The sequence below is a fragment of the Lutra lutra genome, chromosome 7, assembly GCF_902655055.1.
Source record: "Lutra lutra chromosome 7, mLutLut1.2, whole genome shotgun sequence".
Taxonomy (NCBI): Eukaryota; Metazoa; Chordata; class Mammalia; order Carnivora; family Mustelidae; genus Lutra; species Lutra lutra.
The window spans coordinates 31,483,603-31,510,469 of NC_062284.1; the positions used below are offsets into that span (position 1 = coordinate 31,483,603).

Consider the following 26,867-nt stretch of genomic DNA (forward strand, 5'->3'; position numbering starts at 1 on the left):
CATCCAAGGGACATAATTAACTCTGATGTCTCTTTCCAGTCTTACTCATGAAGTTGGACAGGGAGAGGAGCATGTAACTGTCACCACAATCAAGAGACAAGACTTTTCCATACCACTCCCCAGCCCAGAAAATGTCTTCATACCACCTCCACTCTAGTTGTCAAACATTTAACCCCTGGCAAACCACTCATCTCTTCTCCATACCTTGTAGCTTTGCCGTTTCCAAAATGTCACAGATGAAGTCATACAGTGTCGAGCAAGTTTTTCACTTGATGGATTGCCATCTGTATGTCTTTGGTAATTTGCAGTGTTTTAAAACCAGGTGAGTAAGTTGCCACTACTTAGATACGAGAGTACAAATTAAAGTCTACTGGACCTGGCAGTCTGGACGGTGCGGTGACACTGGAGCCCACAGCATCACGTGAGACTGTGGGCTCCAGCTCTGCAGTGTTCCCTCTGCGCTTGCTGCTTTGACTCCTAACACTCCTCCTAGGTGAGTGGTTTTATGCCCTTTCTGTGGATGGCATGGTTTGGTGTATGTGTATACAACTGAGGTTTCCCTAGACACGATCTGTAATAGACATTTACTTTTCTAAATTCAAACCAGCTTCTCAGACTCTGCTTCAAGAGAGAATGTGAAAGTAACATGGAGCCCTGCTCTCCAGTGAGAGCCACTGTTAACAGGTTAGTGTATCTCCTTCCAACTTTTGTTTGTATTCACGACAAGAAAATCAACCATGGTGCTTTGTAGCCTTCTGAAGACTTCTGTACTGCTGATATTGTTCCATGGCAACAGACAGGGATATGTGTCACTTTTATCGGCTGCATTTTTATCCCACTTACGGTTATGCCACACTTAAAACCACTTAGTGTCCTATTAGTCAACACTTATGTTGTTTCTGATCTTGTATCTTGATCAACACTGTGAAGGGCATCCTTATATGCATGATTGTGTAGTTGAAATGGAATTACAGGTAACAAGACAGAACATGAAATTTGATCTATGTGGCTACATCGATTTCTAAAAGTTTTACCCACTTATCTTCATGGAATGACTTGTCTAGAAGTTTAGAGCAAACGAGTAACCTGTCTGAGCGGCCGGCCTGGTGCTCTCTCTTGTTTGTACCTGCTTCCATACTATGTAAATATGCAAATACTTACATATGTATAGTTACTATGTAAATAAATTGGGCTAAGATATACCTTTTATATCAACTGACATTTCCTGAAGAAGGATATCACACCGTCTCCTGTTTCCATGGCTTTTTTTTGTGTGTGGCTCTCCTGTCGTCAGCCATTCATTCAGTTACCCTCTAGCCACAATGCAAATAGGAGGCTATATACTGGGGCACTGTGTAGCCTGATTTGCCGCTAGACAGAGGCGTTTAGGTTTGTGTTTGGTTTTGATTTTGGTTTTGGTTTTGTCATGGCTGCTTGAGTTATTAAAAGGAATAGACATGAATTCTTAGTCTTCTTTCCTTTTAAGTTTTTTAGTTCTACGACTGTCCAGGTTAGTTCTATGACTGAGTTAGTAGTGATAAGCCAGATGGAGAAAACACCAGTGTTTTCCGTTTCTACCATTGTTAGCACAGTTCAATAAATGCATTTAAAAAGAAAGGCAGGGGCGCCTTGGTTTTGGCTCAGGTCATGATGTCAGGGTCCCGGGATCCACCCTAACACTGGGCTCTGTGCTTAGCGTGGAGTCTGCTTGAGATTCATTCTCTCCCTCTCCCCATCCCTCACCTCATACGTGCTCTAAAGTAAATTAAAAAAAAATTATCCTTGCATACTGATGATTTCCATGCAGAATTGTATGAAAGGCAGAAGCTGTTAGCCTGACCGCGTGCTGTCCAGCACAGCAGGGAAACACAGTGAGGAGACAGGTCTCCAGGAGCTTCCAGCAGAGGAGGCATCAAGTGACCCCGAATTTGAATGAACAGATTTTGTGGGATTCTTTGGTAATCGCTAACTGCAAGGGGAGGGAGGAATGTCTGAAAGCTAGTCTGTGCGAACCAGGTTGAATCCTCCTGGGTTTCCACACATCCTTAGCTGAGATCGCAGCACCGGAAGTTTGTCCCTACAGAAACCATCATTGATCTGATTCCAAATTCATATTGATATTTGTCTTAGACTAGTTCTCAAATTTCATGTCCAAAATTAAGTGGAAGTACTTCCTTCTACTCTTTCTTTTAGGGAAGTGGTAATTAAATCCGTTATCTTCCACACTGAACCGCTAAGGCCAAAGGCACGGCCTGCCCTGCCTGCCTTTCCCTGGAGGCAGCGCTTCCATTGGCCCAAGCGCCTCAGTCATCACCAGCTTCCACACTAGCATCTTAGCTTACTCTTCTACAAGGGGTGACCATGGGGAAGCAGATTCCTCAGGATCACTGTTTTCATGACCAAGGAAAACAACAGGAAAATAGGCTCTACCTGAGCTAAGTGACTCACTGAGGTCCTTCCTCCGGAAGCACTCGTGCTGGCCGGTCCACATGGCTGCGGCTTCTCCGGCTTCTGGGGTGGCTGCAAGGACACGGCTGCAGTTAGGGGACGAGCTGAATGTAATCACAAATGCCACCGGCCATCACAGGAGTGGCAGCACGTCTGCTTGTGTAAAAAGAAAGTGTCAGTAAAGGGCGTAAAGTCATCACCCGTGGAGTCTGCCTGGTTTAAGCTAGGCGAGGGAGTAGAGTACAGACAGTTTCAGTCTGAGGCTCCCCGCGCCGTGCCTGGTATGTGTTCCTCCATGTCTACTACTAGGCTGTTAGGACTTCCCACTGTCCAGCACCACTGTGCGCTCCAGGCTTTGGAGGCCTAGCTCGAGCCCACAAGCTCGTCCCACAGGGCAGGAGACCTGCCCAGCTTCTGGTAATGATTTGTTCCTTTCTGAGAGTTATGACTCAAGTAATACATCATCATAGCAGAAGAGCAAACCGGGCAGGGGGAAGGGGGGCAGTGCGTGCGGGGAGGGGACACCATTTAATTTCAAGATAACCATATGCTTTTAATAAGACTTAAAATCTTTTTAGGTATTCTAAGAGAATGCGTTCTTCTGAGTAAAATAACAAGGTATCTTCATTCAACAATGTCTGTGCCTACTAGACACTGGGGTGAGAAAGGGAAAGGGCCACAGAGAACAGGGCAGAGGTCCAGCCCTCAAGAACCTACAGCCCAGTGAGAACCTAACAAGTGAAACAGTGACTATAATGCAACCCAAGCAGTGCTGGAATGGAAGCAGGTAAATGAATTCAGGCTCTTGGTGGGGGGTGAGCTAAAGGGAGGCTCTATGCTAGGTAGGAAGTAGGAGATGCTCCAGAATCCGTGCATTTCACAAGAATCTACAATGTGAGGGGACTGTTTGGGTAGAACACAAGGGATGTGTTCCAGGCAAATAAAATCCACACAGGGTAGGAGGCGGCCCGAGGCCCGAAAGGCTTGGAAGGCTGCTTCTACCTAAAAGCACGGTTTCCAACGCCCTGCTCCCTCCTTCCTAGTCACACACCTGCAGGTCCACCAAGGCTCAGACCACCTGTGGCTATTGCACACAGGCGTGCCCATCTGAGATGTGAGCTGGTGGTGCCTCTGTCAGCAGTATGTTCTGGCTGCCAGAAGTCAGGGGTGCCAGATATTGTCTCCTCCTATGTGGTAGCTGACCATCACTGGTCAGTAGGTATTCAGAAAAAAGTACATCTGAAAGCATCGAAGACGAAGGTAGGGTGACAGGAAGTAAGGAACAAAGAGAAAACTAGTCAAGAATACTACAAATGACAAAAAGATTAAGGGACTCAAATGAATCAGAAGTACATAGGTAAAGCCCCTTTCTCTGTTCAGTTTCCTCATGTGTGAAAATAAAAGTCAGACTCTCATGCCTGGCATGGCATGCCTGGCTCCAGTAGGTGATGCTTTCCTAGGATATGTACCAGCTCAGCTCACATCATGTTCCTCAGACAACTGGGACAGACATCAACCAAATGTGGTGTCGCATAAACACTGAACAGTAGCCAAGTGGGAGGGTAGCACCCGAGGCTAGTAGGGCGGCTCAGGTTTAGACTGTCCTCCACTCAAGTGTGTAGACTTAGAAGGTTCTGTGCACACAGTAACTTGTTGTTTGCTTCTTCCAGACTTGTATTGACAAAGGAGAGTTCACTGAGCAACTACATGCTCTTTCCTGTGCCCTTCTCTTCAGGGTGGACTAGGTTGGCTTAGAAACTCTCAGGGTGAGAAACAGTTAAGCCACAGTTAGCAAAATTACAAGGCTGAGGTAAAGTAAAAACAAAATTCTCTGGGAAATGGACTCAAGAGCTTGAAGTAGAAAGACATGGAATTATCTCTATCTGCAAAGAAGGTAACTATTTCAGACCTCCCCAACATATATATGTATATGTATGTGCATATATATACATATATACACATACACATATACATCCATATACATGTGTGTATGTAGTTCTTAGGAAGATGACACACCTGAATACAAGAGAGCAGCATGATGACTAGAACTTGGCCACAGCTTGCAACTCTTTAAGATGGATTCTGAGAAAGGGAACATGGTACCACATTTGCACAACAGCAGCTATGGGCAAACCTGGGAATGTTTTGCCATTAGGAAGACTAGAATGTTCTAGGCAGTGCTTCATGATGTCTACATTGTGGCAAATTAACCCAGTGGTTTTATCTTGTCTTCTGCTCTGCAGCTTCAGACACTCCATTTTATTATGGCTCCTTTGGAGTTGTGATCCTGGCTAACTAACTAGCACCTGAGCTTGTCCATCTGCAAGGGAACGATCTGGGTGGGTAACAGTACTGACAGTGATGGTCATGAGTGACATTGTCTAGATGTTTGCCAGGTGTTGTACTACATCTGTGTGTGTGTGTATATATATATACATATACATACATAAACATAGAACATTTCCATCTTGCCGTGTTACAGATAGGGTTCAGGGACTCCCACGAGATCACACAGCCACTAATAGGGTCAGGATTCAAACCCAGATCCATTTTGATGCCACAGCCTGTGGTCCTAGCACATCACATATAACACCAAACTACAGTTTGGAAAAGTCCCTGAAGACAGAATCAAGAAAAGAGATGAAAAATTTCTAGCCACTTTGCGGATACTTCTACCTAGATATTTGGGACCAGCCTTCAAAATCGGAGAGGTAGAGCCTCCATCTGCTTCTGTAGTTCACAACCCTCAGCCTGTGTTTGCTACTCCATGCTATAGCCTCAGTTTATCTTCTATTCAGATAATTGTGTAGCCTGGTTAGGTTCTAGCCCGACGCATCTTCGTTGCCCTTTATAAGGCATTCCAAACGACCCAGATTCTAGGAGCCTATTTGCTTCCTGTCCCATCCCATGCACTGGGTACCATAATCTGAATCGCATAATGGATCAATGAAACCAACAAAAGAAGATATTCTCTTTGGGGGGCAAAGGATCATGAGCAATAAAGTACTAAGTAATAAACCACTCCATCCCATTTGTAGGGAAGGGATTCTTAATACAGCAGGAGCTGATGTGGCAAAACGCCTGAAACGAGATCCAGGGTTTTTAAGAAATGGAGCTTTAGCATGAAGACATCTTCTCAAAGAAGGTCAGACAGAAACAGACAAAGGGAAAGAATTCTAATACAGAATCTTACTTGGCAAACTAAGCACATTCAGGAGGAAGTCAGCACTTGTTCAAAGAAAAAGACCTTATGAAAAATAATGTAAATTTATGTTCAGCTTACATAAATTCTGAACCAGAAACTTGGTGGCAAAACAGCAACAATGAACCGTCTCAGTCCAGTGGTTTAAGGGCTCTTACAGGACGAAGGGAAGAAAGTCGGGTTTGGAAAATAATTTCTCAAAGTAGAAAATTAATAAAAACTCAGCTTGAAACTGGAATTTCATCTCAAGAGCACAGGTAGATGCTTATGCTAACAACATTTGGGATGGGGCCAACGAAATGCTAGAAAATGTCCTTCCAGGAGAAATTCTGAAACAGTGATCCTCCAACTTATGATCCCAAGACCCCTTTACACACAGATAAATTATTGAGGCCCTCAGACAGCCTCTGTTTGGGTTATATATTTCTGATTTCTTAAAAATGGAAACAATTTAAAATACTGAGTCATTTTTAAAAATGAACCCATTGTATGTTCTTAGAAATGTTTTTATGAAAAAAAAAAAAAAAAACCTATTTCCTAAAACAAAAATGTCATGAGTTTGCAAATCTTTGGAATGTCTTGCTTAATGGAAGACAGCTGGACTCTCCTATCTCCTTCTACATTCAATCTGTTGCTTTGGATGAGGTACATGAGGAAACTCTGGCTTCACACAGCTATTTCGGTGGAAAAGGCAGAAGTATCTTAAAACACCCTTTTCAGATAATGGTGGATATTCTTTGATAGAACATTAAAACTCAACAAAAGATAGGTTCTTAAAAGTTGTAACAGAGTCTGGAATCCTGGCAATGAACTTGTTACACTTTCTGTTATCAAAACCACGGGACTATTTTGTACGCTTTGACCAGATCTCTATCCATGCGTCATTTTGTAGCATCGTGGATTGGTCACTTGGAAAATACTGGTTCACCGGACTATACAGATCTTCCAAAGTGTTGAAACTTTCTGTCATATAATTATAGCTAAAAAAAGAAACACACCCACGTTCACAAGTAGCGCTATCAGAGAAGTCGGCTGGGCCGGGAACTGTGACAGTCCAGCGGCAGACACGAGTTTTCCAAGATCCCAGTCTTCGCTTGAGAAGCTTATTTCATCAGTCGGTAAATACTATTAGTCGTTGTCCGATAATGACAGGCTCACTTCCTTTGAGAAAATGCCCGCCGAATACCACGCTCACCTGGGTGGTGAACCCGGGCTGCGGCAGTCTGTCCGCCGTTTCCGGCGCTAACAGTGCTCCAGGGGCGCTCCGGAAGCGGGGCTGGTTCAGGGCGCAGTGGGGCGGCTCAGGCGCCTCCGCACCTCGCTTCCGGGTGCAAGGTGGGTGCGTGAGTTCTCGCTGCCAGTGACTGCGGAAGACTGTGCTGACTCCCTGCACGGTCTGATGTCACTGCCTTGATCTGTGCTAGGGTGACAGTAGCTCTGCTCAATTCTTTGGTCAGGTAACACAAATACAACAATGAAAAGGGCAAATGATGTCATATTATTCTAAAAGCAAGGATGACTTTATGGACCCCTGCAAAGGGTCTCAGGGAAGAGTCCAGGGACCATACGTTGAGGACCACGGTCTACAGTGACACCCAGAACACAGCCGGGACCCCTGGCTGCTCTAATTTCTAGGATGCTAGGTAGCTACAGTGACGATCACCCTTCAATTTAAGTAAGTCACTTAACATTAGGTACCTTTTAACTTACAAACCAGACAGACTCAACAAATTCCACTGTGATTTTGCCCCCACCCCTCAAAGGAATACCTTGTCAGGTTTCTCCCAGAGCCAACACACTTGCTTACTTACCCCCTGCTGCAAGGGGACATGCCGCACACAGTCCCTCCCTCGGCTTTCACCCGCCGTCAGTGGGCGGGGACTCGGCGGGAGCTCCTGGACCACTGGGTCGGGCACCTGCACCGGCACGTACTGGGCCAGCTTCCGCACACAGCTGCAGCAGTGCTCCAGCGCCTGCTCCTTGGACCCTCCACTAAACTGCACCCGGAACATGCGGCTCTTGTTCTGTGGGACAAATCCAAAGTCAGCCTTAGTCACCCTCGTCATACACTTCCTTACTGTGCCGTCTTCTAGGGAGTGCTGCCCGTTGCTTGCAGGGGACAGGTGTGGACAAAGGATTAATTACTCTAGATTGTTCTTGTGAGGAGAGAAAAGCCAGTAATTTCCTTTCTTCCCCCTCTGGGGAACCACTCCTACTAAATTCATCTTCAGGAAACTGACATCAGCAGGAATGGAAACGCCCATATCATAAAGACCAGGAAAGTCACAACTGACTGCAGTAAAAGATCAGTGTTTTGTCTTACTTTGGAATAAAGATTTCATAGCTTCTAATTTCTCAGGTGGAAAATCAGTGCCGGCTCAACAAAATTTTTCTAAACCTAAGTATATAAAAGAGCAAACCAGGGAGATGGCACATTCAGCCAGTGAAGCTGACCAACAAGACGGGGGACAGGAGATAGGCAGATGCAAAGAGGGAGTGAATCACACAGTCGTAATCTGCAGGGCTCCAGATCCAGAACGAAGCCAGACTACACTCAAATCCCGTGTTGCCTCTCATTGGCTGTATGAGTTCCATTCCTTGGCAGATCAGCTAATGTGGGAGAGATGCAGTTAATGTTGTAAAAGTTTGACAACTACATCAAACTTATTTGATTGTAAGTTTAAAAATAGAACTGTATTGGGGCGCCTGGGTGGCTCAGTGGGTTAAGCCGCTGCCTTCGGCTCGGGTCATGATCTCAGGGTCCTGGGATCGAGTCCCACATCGGGCTCTCTGCTCAGCGGGAAGCCTGCTTCCCTCTCTCTCTTTCTCTGCCTGCCTCTCCGTCTACTTGTGATCTCTGTCAAATAAATAAATAAAAAATCTTAAAAAAAAATAGAACTGTATTATAATCGTAACAACAAAAATAAACCCATTATTTTAGTAGAAGTAGCTTCCTGTTTTGCTAGTCTAGTATTCTGCCTAGTTTAGAGGGGCTGATACGTACCAGACAGGGGTATGTATGGTGTGCCTTTGTTCAGGTCCTTCTTTAAAGTTATCCAGATGCTAACTTAGCACAGTGACAGTACTTTCTATTTATTAAATACATGAATGACTCTGCTAGTGGGAGAATGTTTCCAATCACAGCTAACAATATCCTTTGAGTTCCCACAGGCAGAAGTCCCTTGGTTTGTCTGCTCCCAATTGGTACTATTTAAATTTTTTAGATAAAGCCATTAGGCAAAGCCACATGTTTACATTACAGAAAAGTCTGGGCATGTCTAAGTGATGAGGAGGCATCGTGTTTAGAAGAATGGACACTGCTTCCACTTGACTGCCACTGTTGGGTTCTCTTCATTTTGTAATTCATTTAATCTTTTTCCTAAGTGTAAAATAACCCATTATCACTACCCTTACAACAATGAAAAAATACGAAAAGGAATACTTTAATATATACTTATCTTAGAACATATACACGCACTTATCCATCGTGGGTTATGTATTACATGGATATGTTGGACTATACTACTGTATAGTAATCTAAGAATATAAATCTAGAAGTTTAGGGGCACCTGGGTGGCTCAGTGGGTTAAGCCTCTGCCTTCAGCTCAGGTCATGATCCCAGGGTCCTGGGATCGAGCCCCACATTGGGCTCTCTGCTCAGCAGGGAGCCTGCACCCCCCCCCACCCCCGCCTGCCTCTCTGCCTGCTTGTGATCTCTAATAAATAAATAAAATCTAAAAAAAAAAAAAATAGAAATTCATTGTTCTTAATGACTGAAGAGTAGTCCTTTATTTAACTGTCCCCCTAATGACAAACATTTAAGTTACTTACAGCCTTTTGTCCTATTATAAAGCACAGAGCTGTGGTAGGCATTCTCCTACAAATTCGCCTGGTCAAAAGGTCTTGGTATTTTGGTACCATGCCTAACTGCTCCGGACAAGATACTATCAGTTTATGCCCACTGTGCCCTCCACACTGGAGATTCTTACTCTTTTAAACTTTTTTTACTCTACTAGGTTAACACAGACTTTTTATTGTAGAATTTCATTTCTTTGATTACAAATAAGGTCGAATATTTCTACTTATTGGTTCCCTGTATTTTTCTTTCCTGGATTGCGTATTCATTTCCTTAGCTATTTTTCTCTTGGATGAATAATCCCCAAATTGTCATGAGAAACTAAAAGCTGATTTTCCCTGAGGAAGGACAAAGAACTGGTAAGAGACCTATACATTCCATTTTTGGTAATTCTAGGAGTCTTTTTTGTGAAATTGAGCTGCTTTCCTGTTTACAATTAATAAGCCATTTCCAGCTTACTCTAGTTTAAGATCTATACGAAGACCTCTGTATTAGCTATTGCCATGCCGACTCTGTAATTATCGAATCTTTGACAAGCAAACACATTAAAAATTGTACCTCGGGGCTGGACAAAAGGCTGTGTACAGAAACAGACAATTATTGAGCACATCAGCAGGATGACGATCTCATACCAATCATGTAGGGTTAGAGTGTGTGAGTGTGCATAAGGAGGAGTCTGGACAGTTAGCATTTCTTTAGAATGCAGTTCCAAGAATGATGGGGTAAGCTGTACGGGTGACAGCCTAACTGAAGCCTTGCTCCAAGTTTACTTCTGTAAAATTCTCAGAGGGAATCTGAGCTTATCATCTGAAGCCAGAAATATCACCTCAGTGCATGCAGACCCAAGATAAAACTGAGGTGCATCAGGAAAAAATGTGACAATGAGCTACATCACCATCCCATGTCCTTAATGCCATGGGGTGCCACAAAGGAAAAGTTGCCACCGGGTTAACAAAAAGGACTCCTGGGTTGAAAATCTTGGTAAGATTTATTCTTATGCCATAGTTAAAAGTGAGAAAGGGCTCCTTGTGGTGAAATGAAAAGTTTTCAAGTATATGTCAACAGCCATGAGCTGGCCTAAATATACAGTCTATCATCTAAGAAGATTAGCTCAAAATGACTATGTTTTAAGTGATGGTTTACATGTTGGGTTGTTCTCCCCTACTTCAGAACACTTCAAGTTATTACAATAAGCAGAAAACTCCCTTCACACAGACGCCTTGAGGAAACAAAAGTAAAGGCTGAGGGCTTGTCTCTGGACACTGATCATGTAATCACAAGAAAATCAGGCTCTACCTTCTGGGAGGCATCGTGCTCAGTAAATTCTGACTCACAGGTATGAAGAACATCTGCGTTTGGCGATTGTCATACAGGCTCTCTGGCTGATGTCACACGGTACCAGCACACATGTAAGACGTGGGTCTGGTTAGCGCCACGTGGGAGGAGAGCCAAGGAGACACAAGGCCTCATCAACCTGCTGGGTTTTCCTGCTGGTTTTAGATTCCTTGCCCAGACCTGTTTGTATAGTTTCCCATCACCACTGGGACCCCCAACCAAAGCAGTTTTCCCCACCACTGGTAGAGAATTCCTCTGCCACAGAAAAGGAAGGAGAGGGGAGTACAAAAAAAGGGACTGAATGAGTGAAGGGGCTTTGACGCGTTCTTTGATTCTTTACTTTGCAACCAAGAGGCAATACTCCAAAATCATGAAAACAGGATTCAGTGAGTTCCTGGGGGTAAAGAGGAGAGTGGTTTGTTTACTCCTTTAAACCAAACTCCCTGCAGATAGTAACTAAATGTTGACTGTTAGCCGATTAACCTGGAGCATTTTTATCAGAATTACTGAAAAAAAAAAAAAAAAGAAGCCCAATTTGCAAATAAGCAGAACTTAAACAATCTAGTTATTTCATCCAGAGAGAAAAGAAATATAATCTTTTATTTACCCACAGGATTTAAGCTATATTTAATTGCTGTTAACAGAATGAAAACTTTATTTTCAAAACACTTCTTCCATTTTGCCAACTTAATGGTGTTTGTTACACAACACTTGGTTAACTAAAAGTTATCCAAGGCAAGAAACACCAAAGATACCCTTTTCTAGGTAAGGCCAAAAAAAGAATCTGTTGGTTCAATATTATTATACCAAGCCAACAGATCACAAAAAGGGGGAAAAAAAAAAGACATGATCTTGAAAAGGTATCAAAAATATTTTGATAAATCAATTTAATATGTAATCCTGATAAAAGTATTAGTAAATAAAATTTAACTGAAAGACTATCTCCCTTACATGGTAAAGAATATCTGATCAACAGCTAGAAATGTTCTTAACGTCTAATCACAACTGTCCAAGTCAACAAGAGGTCAAGGATGATGGTACAACCATAGAATTTGTGTTCTGAAAGGTCTAGGTAATTCAGTAAGGTGAGAAAAGTAATAAGTATAAACTATTGGGAAAAATAAAATTGTCACTGTAGATTATAAAATCACTTTCCTAGAAATTTAAAAATTAACAAATCAGAGTTAATAAAAGTTTGGTCAGGAAGCCAAATTTCAACTAATTCAGAAAAAGTCTAATAATAAGCAGCTAGAAATATCTTTGGGATAAAGAATACCATTCACAGTAACAGTGGGCAAAAGGATCTTAACCTTAAATATTTCTAAAATCTACATCTATATGACTTATATACATATATATAAATTACATATATATATGTATATATATATATGTAGGGAGGTGATTCACAGAAGAAATACAGATGGCTAACAAATACACAAAAAAGGTTCATTCTCATTAGTTCTTAAGAAATGCAAATTAGGGGCGCCTGGGTGGCTCAGTGGGTTAAGCCGCTGCCTTCAGCTCAGGTCATGATCTCAGGGTCCTGGGATCAAGTCCTGCATCGGGCTCTCTGCTCAGCAGGGAGCCTGCTTCCTCCTGTCTCTCTGCCTGCCTCTCTGCCTGCTTGTGATCTCTCTCTGTCAAATAAATAAATAAAATCTTTGAAAAAAAAAAAAAAGAAATGCAAATTAAAGGAAGATGTTCCTTTCTGCCAATCAGACTGGAAACTAGCTTTAAAATTTAAATTATATCCCCCTATTGGAAAGAATTTGGATAAATGAGCATTCTTAAATTCACTAGTGCTGTAGAAATGGGGTGACTTATAGAGAGGGCACATTGACAAAATAAATACACATACTTCCAGGACTCCTATCTCAAGAACCCTGTAAATAAATCCTTATGAAAATCAAAACATTTTTATAATAGTGAAAACTTGGGAATTAGCTGAATCATGTTGAATGTAAACAATAAAATGCTATGTAGCCCTGAAGATTCACATTTTCAAAGACTAAGAAAGTCGTGACTCAGGATCGTGTTCCTGATGTCATGTTCCATGACAAGACAGCAGGAACAAAACACTCCATGTAATACAAACCCAAAGGTATAAATTATCCGTGTGGTAGACACTGTTCACTGCCATGAGCAGATATATATAAGAGGCTAAGAAAGCTAAATGCTCATTTTGCTAATGTCAGCAAATTGAGACTGGCCACATTACACTGTTCTGGTCCACGAGACGTAAGAAGACCTATTCTTTTGTGGAAAGTGGAAAGAAGCCCTACAGGAAAGTTTTTGCTTTCCTTATGAAAGGGACAGAAGAAGCTGGTTTTCCTTGAATAGAAATTCGGTCAAGCTACAGCAACCATTTTGTAAACGTGAGGGAGAGGCCAGGGGAATTGCAAAGATGTTGACCTTGGTACTGTGAAATTGCTGAGCCAATGCCAGCAACTGCCTGTTTCTGGATTTGTCATCTAGTAAAAAAAAATAAAATAAACCCTTAATTTTGGGGACCATTGTGCCTGAATTTTCTGTCACATGCATTTGAATGCTACCCTAACTGAAAGAATATATCATGTAAGAACTTCAAAATGTTAGTAATAATTATTTTGGAATGCTCAAGTTGCTTGGTTTTTATGTTCTTCATAGTTCAAATTTTTAAAAGTAATATATATCAGGAAAAAACTTAAAAACTTGGTGTAACTTTTAAAAGACATATATATAGGGGCGCCTGGGTGGCTCAGTGGGTTAAGCCGCTGCCTTCGGCTCAGGTCATGATCTCAGGGTCCTGGGATCGAGCCCCGCATCGGGCTCTCTGCTCGGCAGGGAGCCTGCTTCCTCCTCTCTCTCTGCCTGCCTCTCTGCCTATTTGTGATCGCTCTCTGCCAAATAAATAAATAAAATCTTAAAAAAAAAATACAAATAAAAGACATATATAGTTGACTGTAGAGTAAGAGGTGAGGGGTGCTGACCCCTGCGCAGTTGAAAGCCCAAGTATGACTTATGACTTCCCCAAAACTTAGCTACTAGTAGCCTACTGTTAACAGGAAGCCTTATCGGTAACATGAACAGTCGATCAACCCACTTTGTATGTTGCATCTATTATATACTGTATTTTTTTTAAGATTTTTTTAAGATTAGGAAGAGCAAATACATTTACAGTGTTGTACAGTATTTATAAAAAAAAAAATTCTGTGTATCTGCAGACCTGCGAGTTCAAACTCGTGTTGTTCTGGTGTGACACGGGCCAGGGTCGGGAGTCAGAAGGCCAGTGGGTGGCCCGGCTCTCTGACAGCTACTTATAACCTGGACTTAGTAGTGGAAGTTGAATTCCATTCCCTCGCACATAAAATGAAAACAGGAACTCCTGAAAATGTGCGATAGGGTTCCCGAGTGTGTGCGCGGGCCCCTTTGGCAGTCTGGTGAAACCAGTGGACCACTTCTCAAAACATTTGCAATCACATAAAATACATTAGATTATAAAGGAAACCAATTATCCTGAAGTAGGCTACTATAATATTAAAACACTAATTTGTGAACTAACAGTATATATGCTCATTAACATAGGCAATAAAAAGATCTAACAGCGGGCCTAATTACCACCATAATTCTGCGGCAGTGCTGAGCACGGCTGACACTGAAGCTCTCAGAAACAACCATGATGCGGTGAAATTAGCTGATTTCTATTGATGCAAAGATCTAATACGACTGTGTCTGACGCCTACATTCATAATTGAAGGAAATGATAAATTCCAATTAGAGGTCAGTGAAAATCCATGGTCTCCTGAATTCTTGAGGGACCCTTTGGAGGGTCTGTGGATCCCAGGCTAAGCCCTTTCCCTTAGATGCTCTGTTAGGTGCTCTTCCAACTCTCAGTCTATGAGCCCATGAAAAATTAGGATCTTTCACCTAAATTCCAATATTGCCTACTTGGTGAATGTTAACAGATTGGTTTTTTATAGTTATTTCTGAAAGAAAATAATCCAGGTGATTAGTCTTATGTGTCTTTGATGAGAATCATTCTTGATGTTTAATGCAGTCAGAAAGCAAATAAAAGGGATACTTTTTACTATTAAAGAGGGAAAATGAAAAGACATTCTCAGTAAAGCATTCGAAAATAGACAAACAATGACATGTCCCGCGTCCCCCCCAGCATGTGCCTGGGGAATGGGGCACGGCTGGGCCGCCACTGTGTCAGATGGGCGCTGACAGATCAGTCAAAGCCCTGGGTCCTCAGCAACATTCTCTCACTGACGGGCTGCTGCCTTTCTGCAGCCCGGGGTTCACACTCTGCTCAGAGGGCAAGTCTTTCAACATACGTGATCTTCCCGGTTCCATTTCACCTGCAAAGAGAAGCTCCCACACTCACCCCCCTGTGCACACTTAGATGAGAAGGGTATGATCGTTCACTTAAAACAGTTGGCCATGGGGCCTCTTGCCTTTATTGTTGTTCCAAATAACAGACAATCCATGCGTCTCACAATCTTCAACCAGTTCTTGCTACCAATGAGTGAAAACCCTTCCTGAAACAAAACAATTAAGCACAATTAGCTACAGAAGCAAAAAGGGACAGGAAGAACAGCTCTGGAGCAGCTGCCTCCTATTAGAAAATTGTACATTCATTCCGAAAGTAAGCACAATATGGAAACGGCTCAATTTCACCTGCTCCCAAGGATGACCCTTCCAGTAAGTCCCTGAGCCCAGTGCTCTGCCTGCCTGACCCACAGTGAGAGTCTCAGCTTTCACTGCTTCACCTTTTCATATTGAAAATCAATGAAATACTAAAGCAAATGTCCACAGTCATAGCTGTTGTAAAATACATCTCTGGACTTGCCAAAATACAAGCTTATGTTCCTGAAAGCTAAGGGTTTCCAATATACTATTAGCTTGTCTGACAGATCTCAAACTACACAGCGAGAGTGAGTTCTCTTCGTGAGAATCTTATTTTCAGATTCCTATGAATGGAAAAATTGAAGCAACTTGTTTTTGGATGCTGAATGTCTCGTTCTTCAGTCTGAAGAAAAAAAAAAGGGGGGAGAGAGGGCAGTAGAGGGCACACTAGCCTCAAAAGAGAGACAGCAGTTAGAGCCTAATGGTAGAAAGATGAACTGTCTGCAGCTTATTAATAATCAAGTAAACAGAAGTGGTTGTTTAACCACTGTATGCACTCATAAGCTCCAATTATGTTGTCAGTGGATTTCCCGGTTTAGGAAGCCCGTGAAGTGAGAATGTGTTCAGCACTCAGTAAAACTGATCCTGGGAACCAAACCAAACTAAAGAGATGGTAAGGCTGTATGTACGTGAATCCGGCCTGCCCCCTGCCCACCTCCCTTGTCTCCCTTATACTGTTCGTGCACCGCAGCCAGGGGAGGCTGCCGAAGGGATCTGAGGAGAAATTGGGAAAAAACTCCAATAATTAGAAAACAGAAGAAAATGTCGTCCCTTGCAAATACAAACCCTCCTGCCCTCTCTCTTCCTAAGTCTGTATACAGAGAAACCACAACTTCCAGAGAAATTTAGAGCCTGGGAAAACTGGATGTTAATTCCTCCGCATTTTCATTTAAAAAAGAAAAAGTCACTTCTAAAATGTTGATTGTAAGAGTTTTGTCATTAATACTGGTTTTTTTTTTAAATGAAAAAAGAAGTTAGGCAAACCATCTGTGATTTCTTCTTAAAACTCTCAGAATTGGCAAAAAAGAAATGCATTCACTATTAGATCTCCCAAACATGTGTGTAGCATAAAATGTCAGTATGCAAGGACCCTGGCACTTCACACACATTACTGGCAGAAGCACAAGTGGTACAACTCTTTTTTTATTTTTTTACTTTTCAAACTATATATTTATTGTTTTATTTTTACCTTTAACCTTAAGGCAAAGACTGATGGGATATTTCAGTTTTCATATAATGCCAGGTAAGGTTTTTCCCATTTTTTTAATTTCAAAATACATTTAAGTTATTTAGAAATAATTTTCAAAATGACGGAATGTGCTGGAAAGAAGAAAATAAGGATTATAGCATGGAAAGCACGGCCACCAAGACATGGAAGTCCCCAAGAAGATGACCAGATAAGAGCAACTGATTTTCACATACATCCAAAGATACAAAGTCCTGATGTTGATATTTAAGCCATTTTGGTGGTAAACCTGTCTTCACAACAAAGCTATTTAAAAGGGTACAACTCTTTTTTTTTAAGTAGGCTCCCTGCTGGGCATGAACTCACACCCAATGCAGGGCTTGAACCCACAATCCTGAGATCAAGACCTGAGTAGAGTCAGATGCTTAACCAATTGAGCCACCCAGGTGTCCCCAAACTGGTGCAATTCCTATAGAGGGTAATTTGTCAGGATCAACATTACAAATTAATACTCTTTAACCTGGCAACTCTCATCCTGGGAATTCATTTCACAGATCCACCTGTGAAATGCGTGTGTGAAGTGATGCAAGGACAAGGCTATGGATTTCTGCATTTTTAACAGTAAAAGACTAGAAACAAGTCAAGTATACAACAACAGTGGACTGGTTAAATAAAATATGGTACTCTTTACAGCAGTATCCAACTGTAAGAAATAAATTTCTGTTTAGTAGAAATGTAATTTGAGCCACATGTAATTTTTAACTAATAGCCACATTTTAAAAATAAAAGTTGGTAAAATTTAAATATTTTGTTTAACTTCTATGTCAGAAACATTATTTCTACATGTAACTGTTATTCCAAATTTAACACTGTAAAACATTAAGGTAGTATCAAAACAGAGAATATAAACTAAGTCTGTGACCCCCATGGTATTGTACGCATATACTGCATCTCAATTTGGAAACTATTTTTGTTGGTTAAAATGGAATGTCATTCCACCAAAATAACATTTAATGGGAACGTAAGTTACACTGCTGCCATTTTAAAATCTAACTTTAAACCGAATTTGAACTTCTGGCTTTCATCCCCCCGCCACATTTCGAGCGCCCAGTAGCCCTGCATGGCCAGCCTGCAACCTTCTCAGGGCAGTTCTGTACTGATCGCCATAGTGTACTGTTCGGGAAAAAGCAAGAGACACAGCAATGCCCGTAATATGCCACCTTCTGTATAAGAAAGGGAGGACACATGCAATGTATATTCTTATTATTTGCTTGCATTTACATTAAAAAGAAACTGGAAGAATTAGTACACATGAGACTAATAAAAATAGCTATCTGTAGGGAGTGGGAGGAACACTGCAAATGGGGGCAGAGGTCAGAGGAAGATTTTTTATTTTGTCTTTATGTTGCTTTGAGTTCTGAACCACATAAGCCTGTCCCGCATATATATGGGAATCTCTGTGAAAACGAGATACCCATTCCACCATGGCAAAAACTCAAGGAAGAGGTGGAAGTGGGACCTAAAGAGATGGTAAGTCCATCGGAACTCTGTACTATCTTTACAACCTTTCCGCAAATCAAAAACTATTCCAGAATAAACAGCTGATTAAAAAAGAAAAGAAATGAATGGCTCTTGGCCCTGGTCGGATCTCACGTCTTCCTGTCTCTGGTCCAGTTAGAGCTCTCTAGGACATCTCCACTGGACAGCTCCACAGATCTCTCCATGTAAGCATGCCAGGCTGCATCCAGACAGCTGTCCTCCACAAACACTGTCACTCCTACGTGGTGCTGCCTTGGTGAATGGTGTCACACATACCCCCCTGACACCCAGACTATCACCAGGCATCATGCTCACCTCCTCCTTTCCTCACTCCTCCCTCAACACCATGAAATATTCAAGTCTTAGAGATACCATCCCCAAAGAGCTTCTCCACCTGACCATTCTCCCCATGTTCACAGCCATTGCTCCATCAGACCCCTGCCAGTTGTCCCCAGAATCCCCGCACTATCCTTAGAACTAGTGCCCCTTCCTCCAGGTCTACTTTCTCCATCCATCTGTGCTACCACCAGAGCAGCCTTTATAAAACAAAAATCTGATGAAATCACTCCCTTTTGATGCCACCATCTCATCTCTCCCTCACCCCTTGCAAGAAACACCTGCAGGATAGAGTTCAAATTCCTTGATGCATATAAATATCTAACATTTGGCTTCTCTGCCTTTTATGCCTGATTATTTCCTTCGACGCTCATATAAACGCTGTATTAGAGCCATGTGAAACTCCCCGCAGTTCTGCAAATGTGCCATGCTCCTCACACTTGCATTTTGTTGTGCAGCCCATTCCTGAAATGGCTTCCTTTTTCACTGATTTTTGAAAACCCAGGTTTATCCCAAACATCCCCCACAAGACAAAGTTGGCTGACCTCTCAGAATCTATGCTCTCACAGGACCTTGTACTTACCTCCTAACTGACTACATTTCACAGAGTGAGGAAGACCCCTGGGCAGTCAAGGCAGGTTCTCGAATGTGTCTTATTACTCCCCCAGCAACTAGCACAATGTTTAGCAAATGATACTGGCTCTGCCCCAGCAGCCATTCCATATAGGACTCTGTGCAGTGGCCACCTGGAGAAAGGTGTGGTCTCCTTCTTGGCAATACTTTTTTTTTTTTTTTAAGATTTTATTTATTTATTTGACAGAAAGCAAGAGAGCACAAGCAGTGGGAGCAGCAGAGGGAGAAGTAGGCTCCCTGCTGAGCAGGGAGCCCAGTGAAGGAGCTCAAGGCACCTCCACCCCAGGCCCCTGTGATCACAACCCCGGCAGATGCTTCACCAACTGAACCCCCCAGGCACACCTGACAGCATCTTATTTGAGACATGTTAGGGCTCTCTTCTTCAATTTGTCCAAACCATTTTGCCTTCGAACTCTATATCTTTTCTGTCTGCCTAATTAACCTCTAATCACTGTTCATTTCATCCCTAATCTCACTTAGGTCAGCCTCTTAGATCTCCCCACCGGCATCCTTCACAGTCGTGCATCTGCAGGGCTTGTTTGCTTTACGTCTGTTTTCCCCTTGACTGGAAGCCCCATGCAGGCAGGGGCTCTGATCGTTTTGCTCACTACTGAACATATACCACCTATTACAGCATTTGACCCTAGCAGCTGCTTCAGTAAGTTGTCCGTGAATGCAAGAATGAAGCTCTTTATTAAAATTAACAGAGTATTTCAAGGCAGTACTTCTTGGGAACAATGAGGCCCATGCATTTATTACCTGTCCAATGATACAGAACATCTTACTTTTATTTGACTTATTCCAATCTTGTTGAAGATTCAAAAAGAGCTTTTTCATCCTAATACTTTGGGATTTAGTAAAGAAGTCTCTGTACCTAACCACTTGCCATTAATATATTCCAAGATTTTAATAATTCATCGCCCGGTCTCTGAAAATCCACCTCTTTGAATCTCCTCTAAGGCTTATCCATCTGGCAAATTCAGTTTAGCTCAGCTGATGGCTCCTCTCATCAGCCTCTCCTGACTTTCTCAGAGAGACAAGCAGCCCTGTTCTGTGTACCTACATCAACTGTACCAGCCGTTACTGAAGACCCACTCACCATCCCTGGGCTCCTACTACGGATGAGCACTGTGCTACGGGTTAAAAAAAAGACACAGAAGCCACACAAGGGCAGGAAGAATTCATCAGAGTCACCCAAGGGCTCTCCCCCTTGTGCTCAGGACACTTCCCTCACGTGTTCAAAGTCACTGCTACTGCTGAGAGTCTGCCATTATCTCTTCAAAGTGATGGGAGGGAAAATGGCTGGGAATTAACAGTACAAGGTAGGAAGAGAAAGAGAGTGGAATACTCTGGAAAATACCAAATTTACCATCAACTAAAAGGATAGGAGCCAAAAAGTTATGTCTGAGAGAGAGGCATGTGGAAGCTAAGGGGAGTGAGACTTTCAAGTAATGAACAGTTGAGGGTCTTAGGTGATGGACAGGGATGGAGTGAAAATAAGACCTATAAGATGCCTAGAATTCAGCAGGTGGGAGGTGCTACACGCTACCACGTCTGTGTACACGTCTGTCATTCTAGCTCACTCTCCTCCTAGATCCCACTTCACTGCAAACTCCATGAGAGCAAGAACTGTGGTGTATCCATCTTTGTATTTTGCAGGTCTGTTGAATAAGAAAAGGAGTGCCACGGCAACTTCTTTCATGACACGTCTCTAAAGACAAGCGCAACAACAGCAAAAAGGAACTTCTGGGACTTCATCAAGATAAAACGCTTTTGCACAGCAAAGGAAATAGTCAACAAAACCAAGAGGCAATCTACAGAATGGGACAAGATATATATCCAAGTTCTATAAAGAACTTATCCAACTCAACACTCAAAAAACAAATAATCCAGTCAAGAAATGGGCAGATGACATGAACAGACACTTCTCTAAAGAAGACATATGAATGGCTAAAAGACACATGAAAAAATGTTCAACATCACTAGCCATTAGGGAAAATCAAATCAAGACCACACTGATATACCACTTTACACTGGTAAGAATGGCCAAAATTAACAAGACAGGAAACAATAAGTATTTGCAATGATGGGGAGAAAGGGGACCCCTCTTACACTGTTGGTGAGAATGCAAGCTGGTACAGCCACTCTGGAAAACAGTATGGAGGTTCCTCAAGACATTAAAAAGAGAGCTACCCTAGACCCAGCACTATTAAGTATTCACCGCAAAGATATAGACGTGAAAAGAAGGGGCAAAGGCAATGTCCATAACAGCCAAACTGTGGAAGGAGCCAGGATGCCCTTCAACAGATGAATGGATAAAGATGTGGTTCATATATACACGGAATATTACTCAGCCATCAGAAAGGATGAATATCCACCATTTGCATTGACATGGATAGAACTGGAGGTGATTATGCTAAGTGAAATAAGTCAAGCAGAGAAAGATATCATATGGTTTCACTCATATGTGGAACATAAGGAGTAGTGCAGAGGACCACAGGGGAAGGGAGGGAAAACTGCATGGGAAGAAATCAGAGAGGGAGAAAAATCACGAGACACTCTGGACTCTGGGAAACAAACTGAGGGTTACAGAAGGGAGGGGGATAAGGGAAGGGGGTAACCGGGTGATGGGTATTTAGGAGGGCACATGTTGTGCTAAGTGCTGGATGTTATAAGCAACTAATGAACCGCTGAACACTACATCAAAACTAATGATGTACTATATGCTGGTTAACTGAAATAGTTAGAAATAGAAATAGAGTGCCAATTTCTGACCACCCCCACCCCCCGCCATGTCCTCTGATCACCCTGTGGCCCATCCCCTCCTGCTGTCCAGCTCCAGTCTCCCTGAGGTGCAGTGGCACAAATGCCATACACACAAACAGACAGCCACAAGCTTTGGTTTTCAAGTATTATAAATTACAAAGTTCATTTCTAGATTTTAGTTATCCACATTCTCCATGTCCTTTGTTATTATAAATAATTAACAATTACCAGAAAGAAAGCCATCAAAAGAAGGGGGAAAAGAACCTAAATAAATGGATGCAGAGATTAGAGGTAGACAATTTGGTATCTAAGAGTGGTGGGGAAAAAATGTCTTGTGCCCTTCTCCAAACCAAGCCATTTCCCTTGCTGTTGATTTGATCACTGAACTAGTTTCTTTAGTGCTTCAGACACCTCTCAGGTGTGAGCAGGCAAGCTAGGAGGCCATCACAGGGGTTGCTGGCATTTAGCTAGGCAAATTAGCTTTCAAACCATGCCAGATATGATCATAAGTGAAGAAAACACAGCATTTTGCTTTTATGGAAATAACAATTAAAAAATGCTCACACCTGCTACAAACACCCTGATTCAGAGGAAAATAGCAGAGGAGAATATGGTTACAAAAATAACTCACTGACTTACCATTAGACAACCTACCCAGTCCCCTAAGCCCAGACCATTCAAAGGGCTTCTTGATGAACGTGAGGTATTCAGGTGCCACTAATTTATTTAAAAACTAGATCCTGTCTTAAGTTTCAGCGTTGTGTGTGTGTGTTTTTAAAGATCTTATTTATTTGACAGGGAGAGAGATCACAAGTAGGCAGAGAGTCAGGCAGAGAGGGAGAAGCAGGCTCCCTGATGAGCAGAGAGCCCGATGCGGGGCTTGATCCCAGGACCCTGAGATCATGACCTGAGCTGAAGGCAGAGGCTTAACCCACTGAGCCACCCAGGCGCCCCAGCGTTGTGTTTTTGACTCACTTTCCCTGGAGCTCAGGGTTCAAGAGGTTCAAATTACACTGAAAACAAGAAAAAAATATCCATGATAAAAGGGTTGCTACAGAGTATGAAGATAACAGTGTGCACAGAAAAGAAAGTAAGCAAAAGAACTGGGATTTTTAAAAATTAACTTTCTAATAATCATAATCAATTGTTATTTATTAAGCTAAAAAAAGGGAACAAAAAGATAAAAAACATAGCTGGTTTGAGGTGCCTAGGTGACTCAGTTGGTTAAGCATATGACTTCAGCTCAAGTCATGATCTCAGGGTCCTGGGATTGAACCTCGAGTCAAGCCCCGGGGCAAACCACCCCCTCATTTGGGCTCCCCGTTCAGTGGGTTGTCTGCTTCTCTCTCTCCCTCAGCCATTCCCCCTGCTTGTGCTCTTGCTCTCTCTCTTTCATATAAATAATTAACAATCTTTTTTTTTTAAAGAGCTGGTTTGAGGATTACATTTTTTTTAAAGACTTTTTTTTAAAAGAGTTTATTAATTTGACACAGAGCGAGAGCTCAAGCAGGCAAAGGGGCAGACAGAGGGAGAGGGAGAGGCAGGCTCCCAGCTGAGCAAGGAGCCCACTGTGGGGCTTGATCATAAGACCCTGAGATCATAACCTGAGCTGGAGGCAGAGGCTTAACTGACTGAGCCACCCAGGTGCCCCAAGGATTACATTTTAAAAATTATTTTTAAATTCAAATATAATTAACACAACAGTGTTACATTAGTTTCAGGTATGCAATAGGATTCAACATTTCTAGACATTACTCCGTGCTCATCAAGATAAAGTGTACTCTTAATCCCCTTAACCTGTTTCACCTATCTTCCACCCACCTCTGCTCTGGTGACCTTCAGTTTCTGCTCCATACTTAGGAGTATTTTCATCTTTTCTTTGTTTTGTTTCTTAGTTTCCAAATATGAGTGAAAGCATACGGTATTTGTCTTTCTCTGACTTATTTCACTTAGCATTATACCCTGCAGGTCCATCCATGTTGCAAATGGCAAGATCTCACTCATTCTTTTTTATGACTGAATAATACTCCATTGTATATACACACCCATCTTCTTTATCCACTCATTATTCAACGGGCATTTGGGCTTTCATAATTTGACTATTGTAAATCATGTTGCAATAAGCATAACATGCATTTATCTTTTCAAATTACTGTTTTCGTTTCTTTGAGTAAATACCCAGTAGAGGACTTAGTGGGTTTTATATTAATTCTATTTTTAATTTTTGATAAATGTCCATACTGTTTTCCACAATGGCTGCACTAGTTTGCATTCCCATCAACAGTGCACAAGGGCTCCTTTTTCTCCACATCCTCACCAACACTTGTTTCTTGTGTTTTTTATTTTAGCCATTCTGTTAAGTGTAAGGTGATATCTCATCGTGGTTTTCATTTGCCTTTCCCTCATGATGAATGATGGTGGGCATCTTTCATGTGCCCTTCGGCCATCTGTATTTCTTCTTTGGAGAAATGTTTGTTCATGTCTTCTACCCATTTTTAATTGGATTATTTGGGGTTTTTGGTGTTGAGTTATGTAAGTGCCCTAAATATTTTGCATACTAACCCCTTATCGTGTTATCATCGCAAATATCTTCTCCCATTCTGTGGGCTGTCTTTTAGTTTTGTTGATTGTTTCCTTCATTATGCAGAAGCTTTTTATTTTGATGTAGTCCCAATAGTTTAATTTTGTTCTTGTTTCTATGGCCAAAGGAGACATATGCAGAAAAACATTGTTATGGCCAAAGTCCGAGAAATTACTGCCTTTGTTACCTTTTAGGATTTTTACGGTTTCAGGTCTCACATTTAGGCCTTTAATCCATTTCGAGTTTATTGCATGTATTGGTTTAGTTTCATTCTTTTGCACATAGCTCTCCAGTTTTCCTAACACCATCTGTTAGACAGACGGTCTTTTTCCCAACGCATATTCTTGCCTTTGTCCTAGATTAACTGACCATAAAAGCATGAGTTTACTTCTGGGCTCTCTATTCTATTCCATTGATCTATATGTCTATTTCTGTGCCAGTATCACACTGTTTTGATTACTATAGCTTTTGTAGTTTATCTTGAAATCTGAAATTGTGATACCTCCAGCTTTGTTCTTTTTCAAGACTGCTTTGGCCCTCTGGGGCATTTTGTAGTTCCATACAAATTAGGATCATTTGTTCTAGCTCTGTGAAAAATGCTGTTGGTATTTTGATAGGGATTACATTAACTGTGTATATTGTTTGTGGTAGTATAGACATTTTAACAATATTTTTTTTTTCTCCCAATCCATGAGCATGAAATATCTTCCCATTTGTCTGTCTCATTTCCAATGCCTTTCATCGATGCTCTATAGTTTTCAGAGTACCGGTCTCTCCCCTCGTTGGTTAATTTTATTCCTAGGGAGTTTTTTATTTTTGGTGCGATTGTAAATGGAGTTGTTTTCTTAGTTTTTTTTTTTCTTTCTGCTGATTCATTATTAGTGTATAGAAATGCAATGAATTTCTGTATATTGATTTTTGTATTCTGCAACCTTACTGAGTTCACTCATCAGTTCTATTAGTTTTTTGGTGGAGTCCTTAGGGTTATCTATAGTGTCATGTCATCTATAAATAGTGAGAGTTTTACTTCATCCTTACCACTGTGGATGCTTTTTATTCCTTCTTGTCTGACTGTTGTGGCCAGGACTTCTAGTACTATACTGAATAAAAATGGTGAGAGTGGACATCCCTGTCTTGTTCCTGACCTTGGGGGAACAGCTGTTTTTCACCACTGAGTATGATGTTAGCTGTGGGTTTTTCATAGATGGCCTTTATTATGTTGAGGTATGTTCCCTCCAAAACTACTTTGTTGAGAACTTTTGTCATAATGGTTGTTGTACTTTGTCAAATGCCTTTTCCTTGTCTTTAGAAATGATCATATGGTTTTTCTCCTCTCTCTTGCTGATATTTCCCTTGCATTCTAGGAATAAATCCCACTTTCACTTTTGATCTGGAGTTATCTTTAAGGCTGAAATAAGTCTTTTTTTTAAGATTTTATTTATTAATTTGACAGAGAGAGAGATCACAAGTAGGCAGAGAGGCAGGCAGAGAGAGAGGAGGAAGCAGGCTCTCTGCTAAGCAGAGAGCCCGATGTGGGACTCGATCCCAGGACCCTGAGATCATGACCTGAGCTGAAGGCAGAGGCTTTAACCCACTGAGCCACCCAGGCGCCCTGAAATAAGTCTTTTACAGATAGCATATAGATGGGTCATGCTTTTTCATTTGTTCTGTTACCCTACATCTTTTGATTAGAGCATTGAATTCATTTACATTCAAAGTAATTATTGATAGGTATATATTTATTGCCATTCTGTTACTTGTTTTATAGTTGATTTTGTAATTTTTCTCTGTTCCTTTCTTCTTTTGCTCTCTTCTCTACAGGACACTGTTTTTCTTTAGCGATATATTTATATTCCTTTCTCTGTATTTTTTGCCTATTACCGGTTTTTGATTTTTGGTTACCATTAGATTTAGACATAACATCTTATGCATATAGCAGTCTATATTAAATTGATAGTTAAGTCTGAACCGATTCTACAAGCACTAAATTTTCATTCCTCTCCCTCCAACCCCAACATTATAAGTATATGGTGTCACACTTTATGTCTTTTTATTTTGTGAATTCCCTAATTTTTATTGACATACTTAATTTTACTGCTTTGTGCATCCTACTTTTCTTACTCCTGCTTATGGTCTTTCCTTTCCACTCAAAGAATCCCTTTACCATATGTTGTAAGGCTGGTTTAGTGGTGATGAAGTCCTCTAACTTTTATTTATCTGGGAAACTCCCGATATCTCCTATTCTAAATGATAGCATTGCTGGATAGAGATTCTTGGTTGCATGCTTGTTTTTGTTTTTGTTTTTGTTTTCTTTCAG

At 41.6% G+C, this 26,867-nt stretch overlaps 1 protein-coding gene across 1 annotated transcript in view; it reads right to left on the minus strand.

Moving 5' to 3' along the window:
• Positions 1–26,867, minus strand: part of REC114 (REC114 meiotic recombination protein) — a 101,508-nt gene that overhangs the window by 643 nt on the left and 73,998 nt on the right. Inside the window, exons 3-5 of the mRNA XM_047736095.1 lie at positions 15,278–15,361; positions 7,462–7,674; positions 2,431–2,520 (exon numbers count right to left, since the gene is read on the minus strand). Coding sequence (XP_047592051.1) covers positions 2,431–2,520; positions 7,462–7,674; positions 15,278–15,361 — 387 coding nt within the window. The remainder of the gene's footprint in view (positions 1–2,430; positions 2,521–7,461; positions 7,675–15,277; positions 15,362–26,867) is intronic.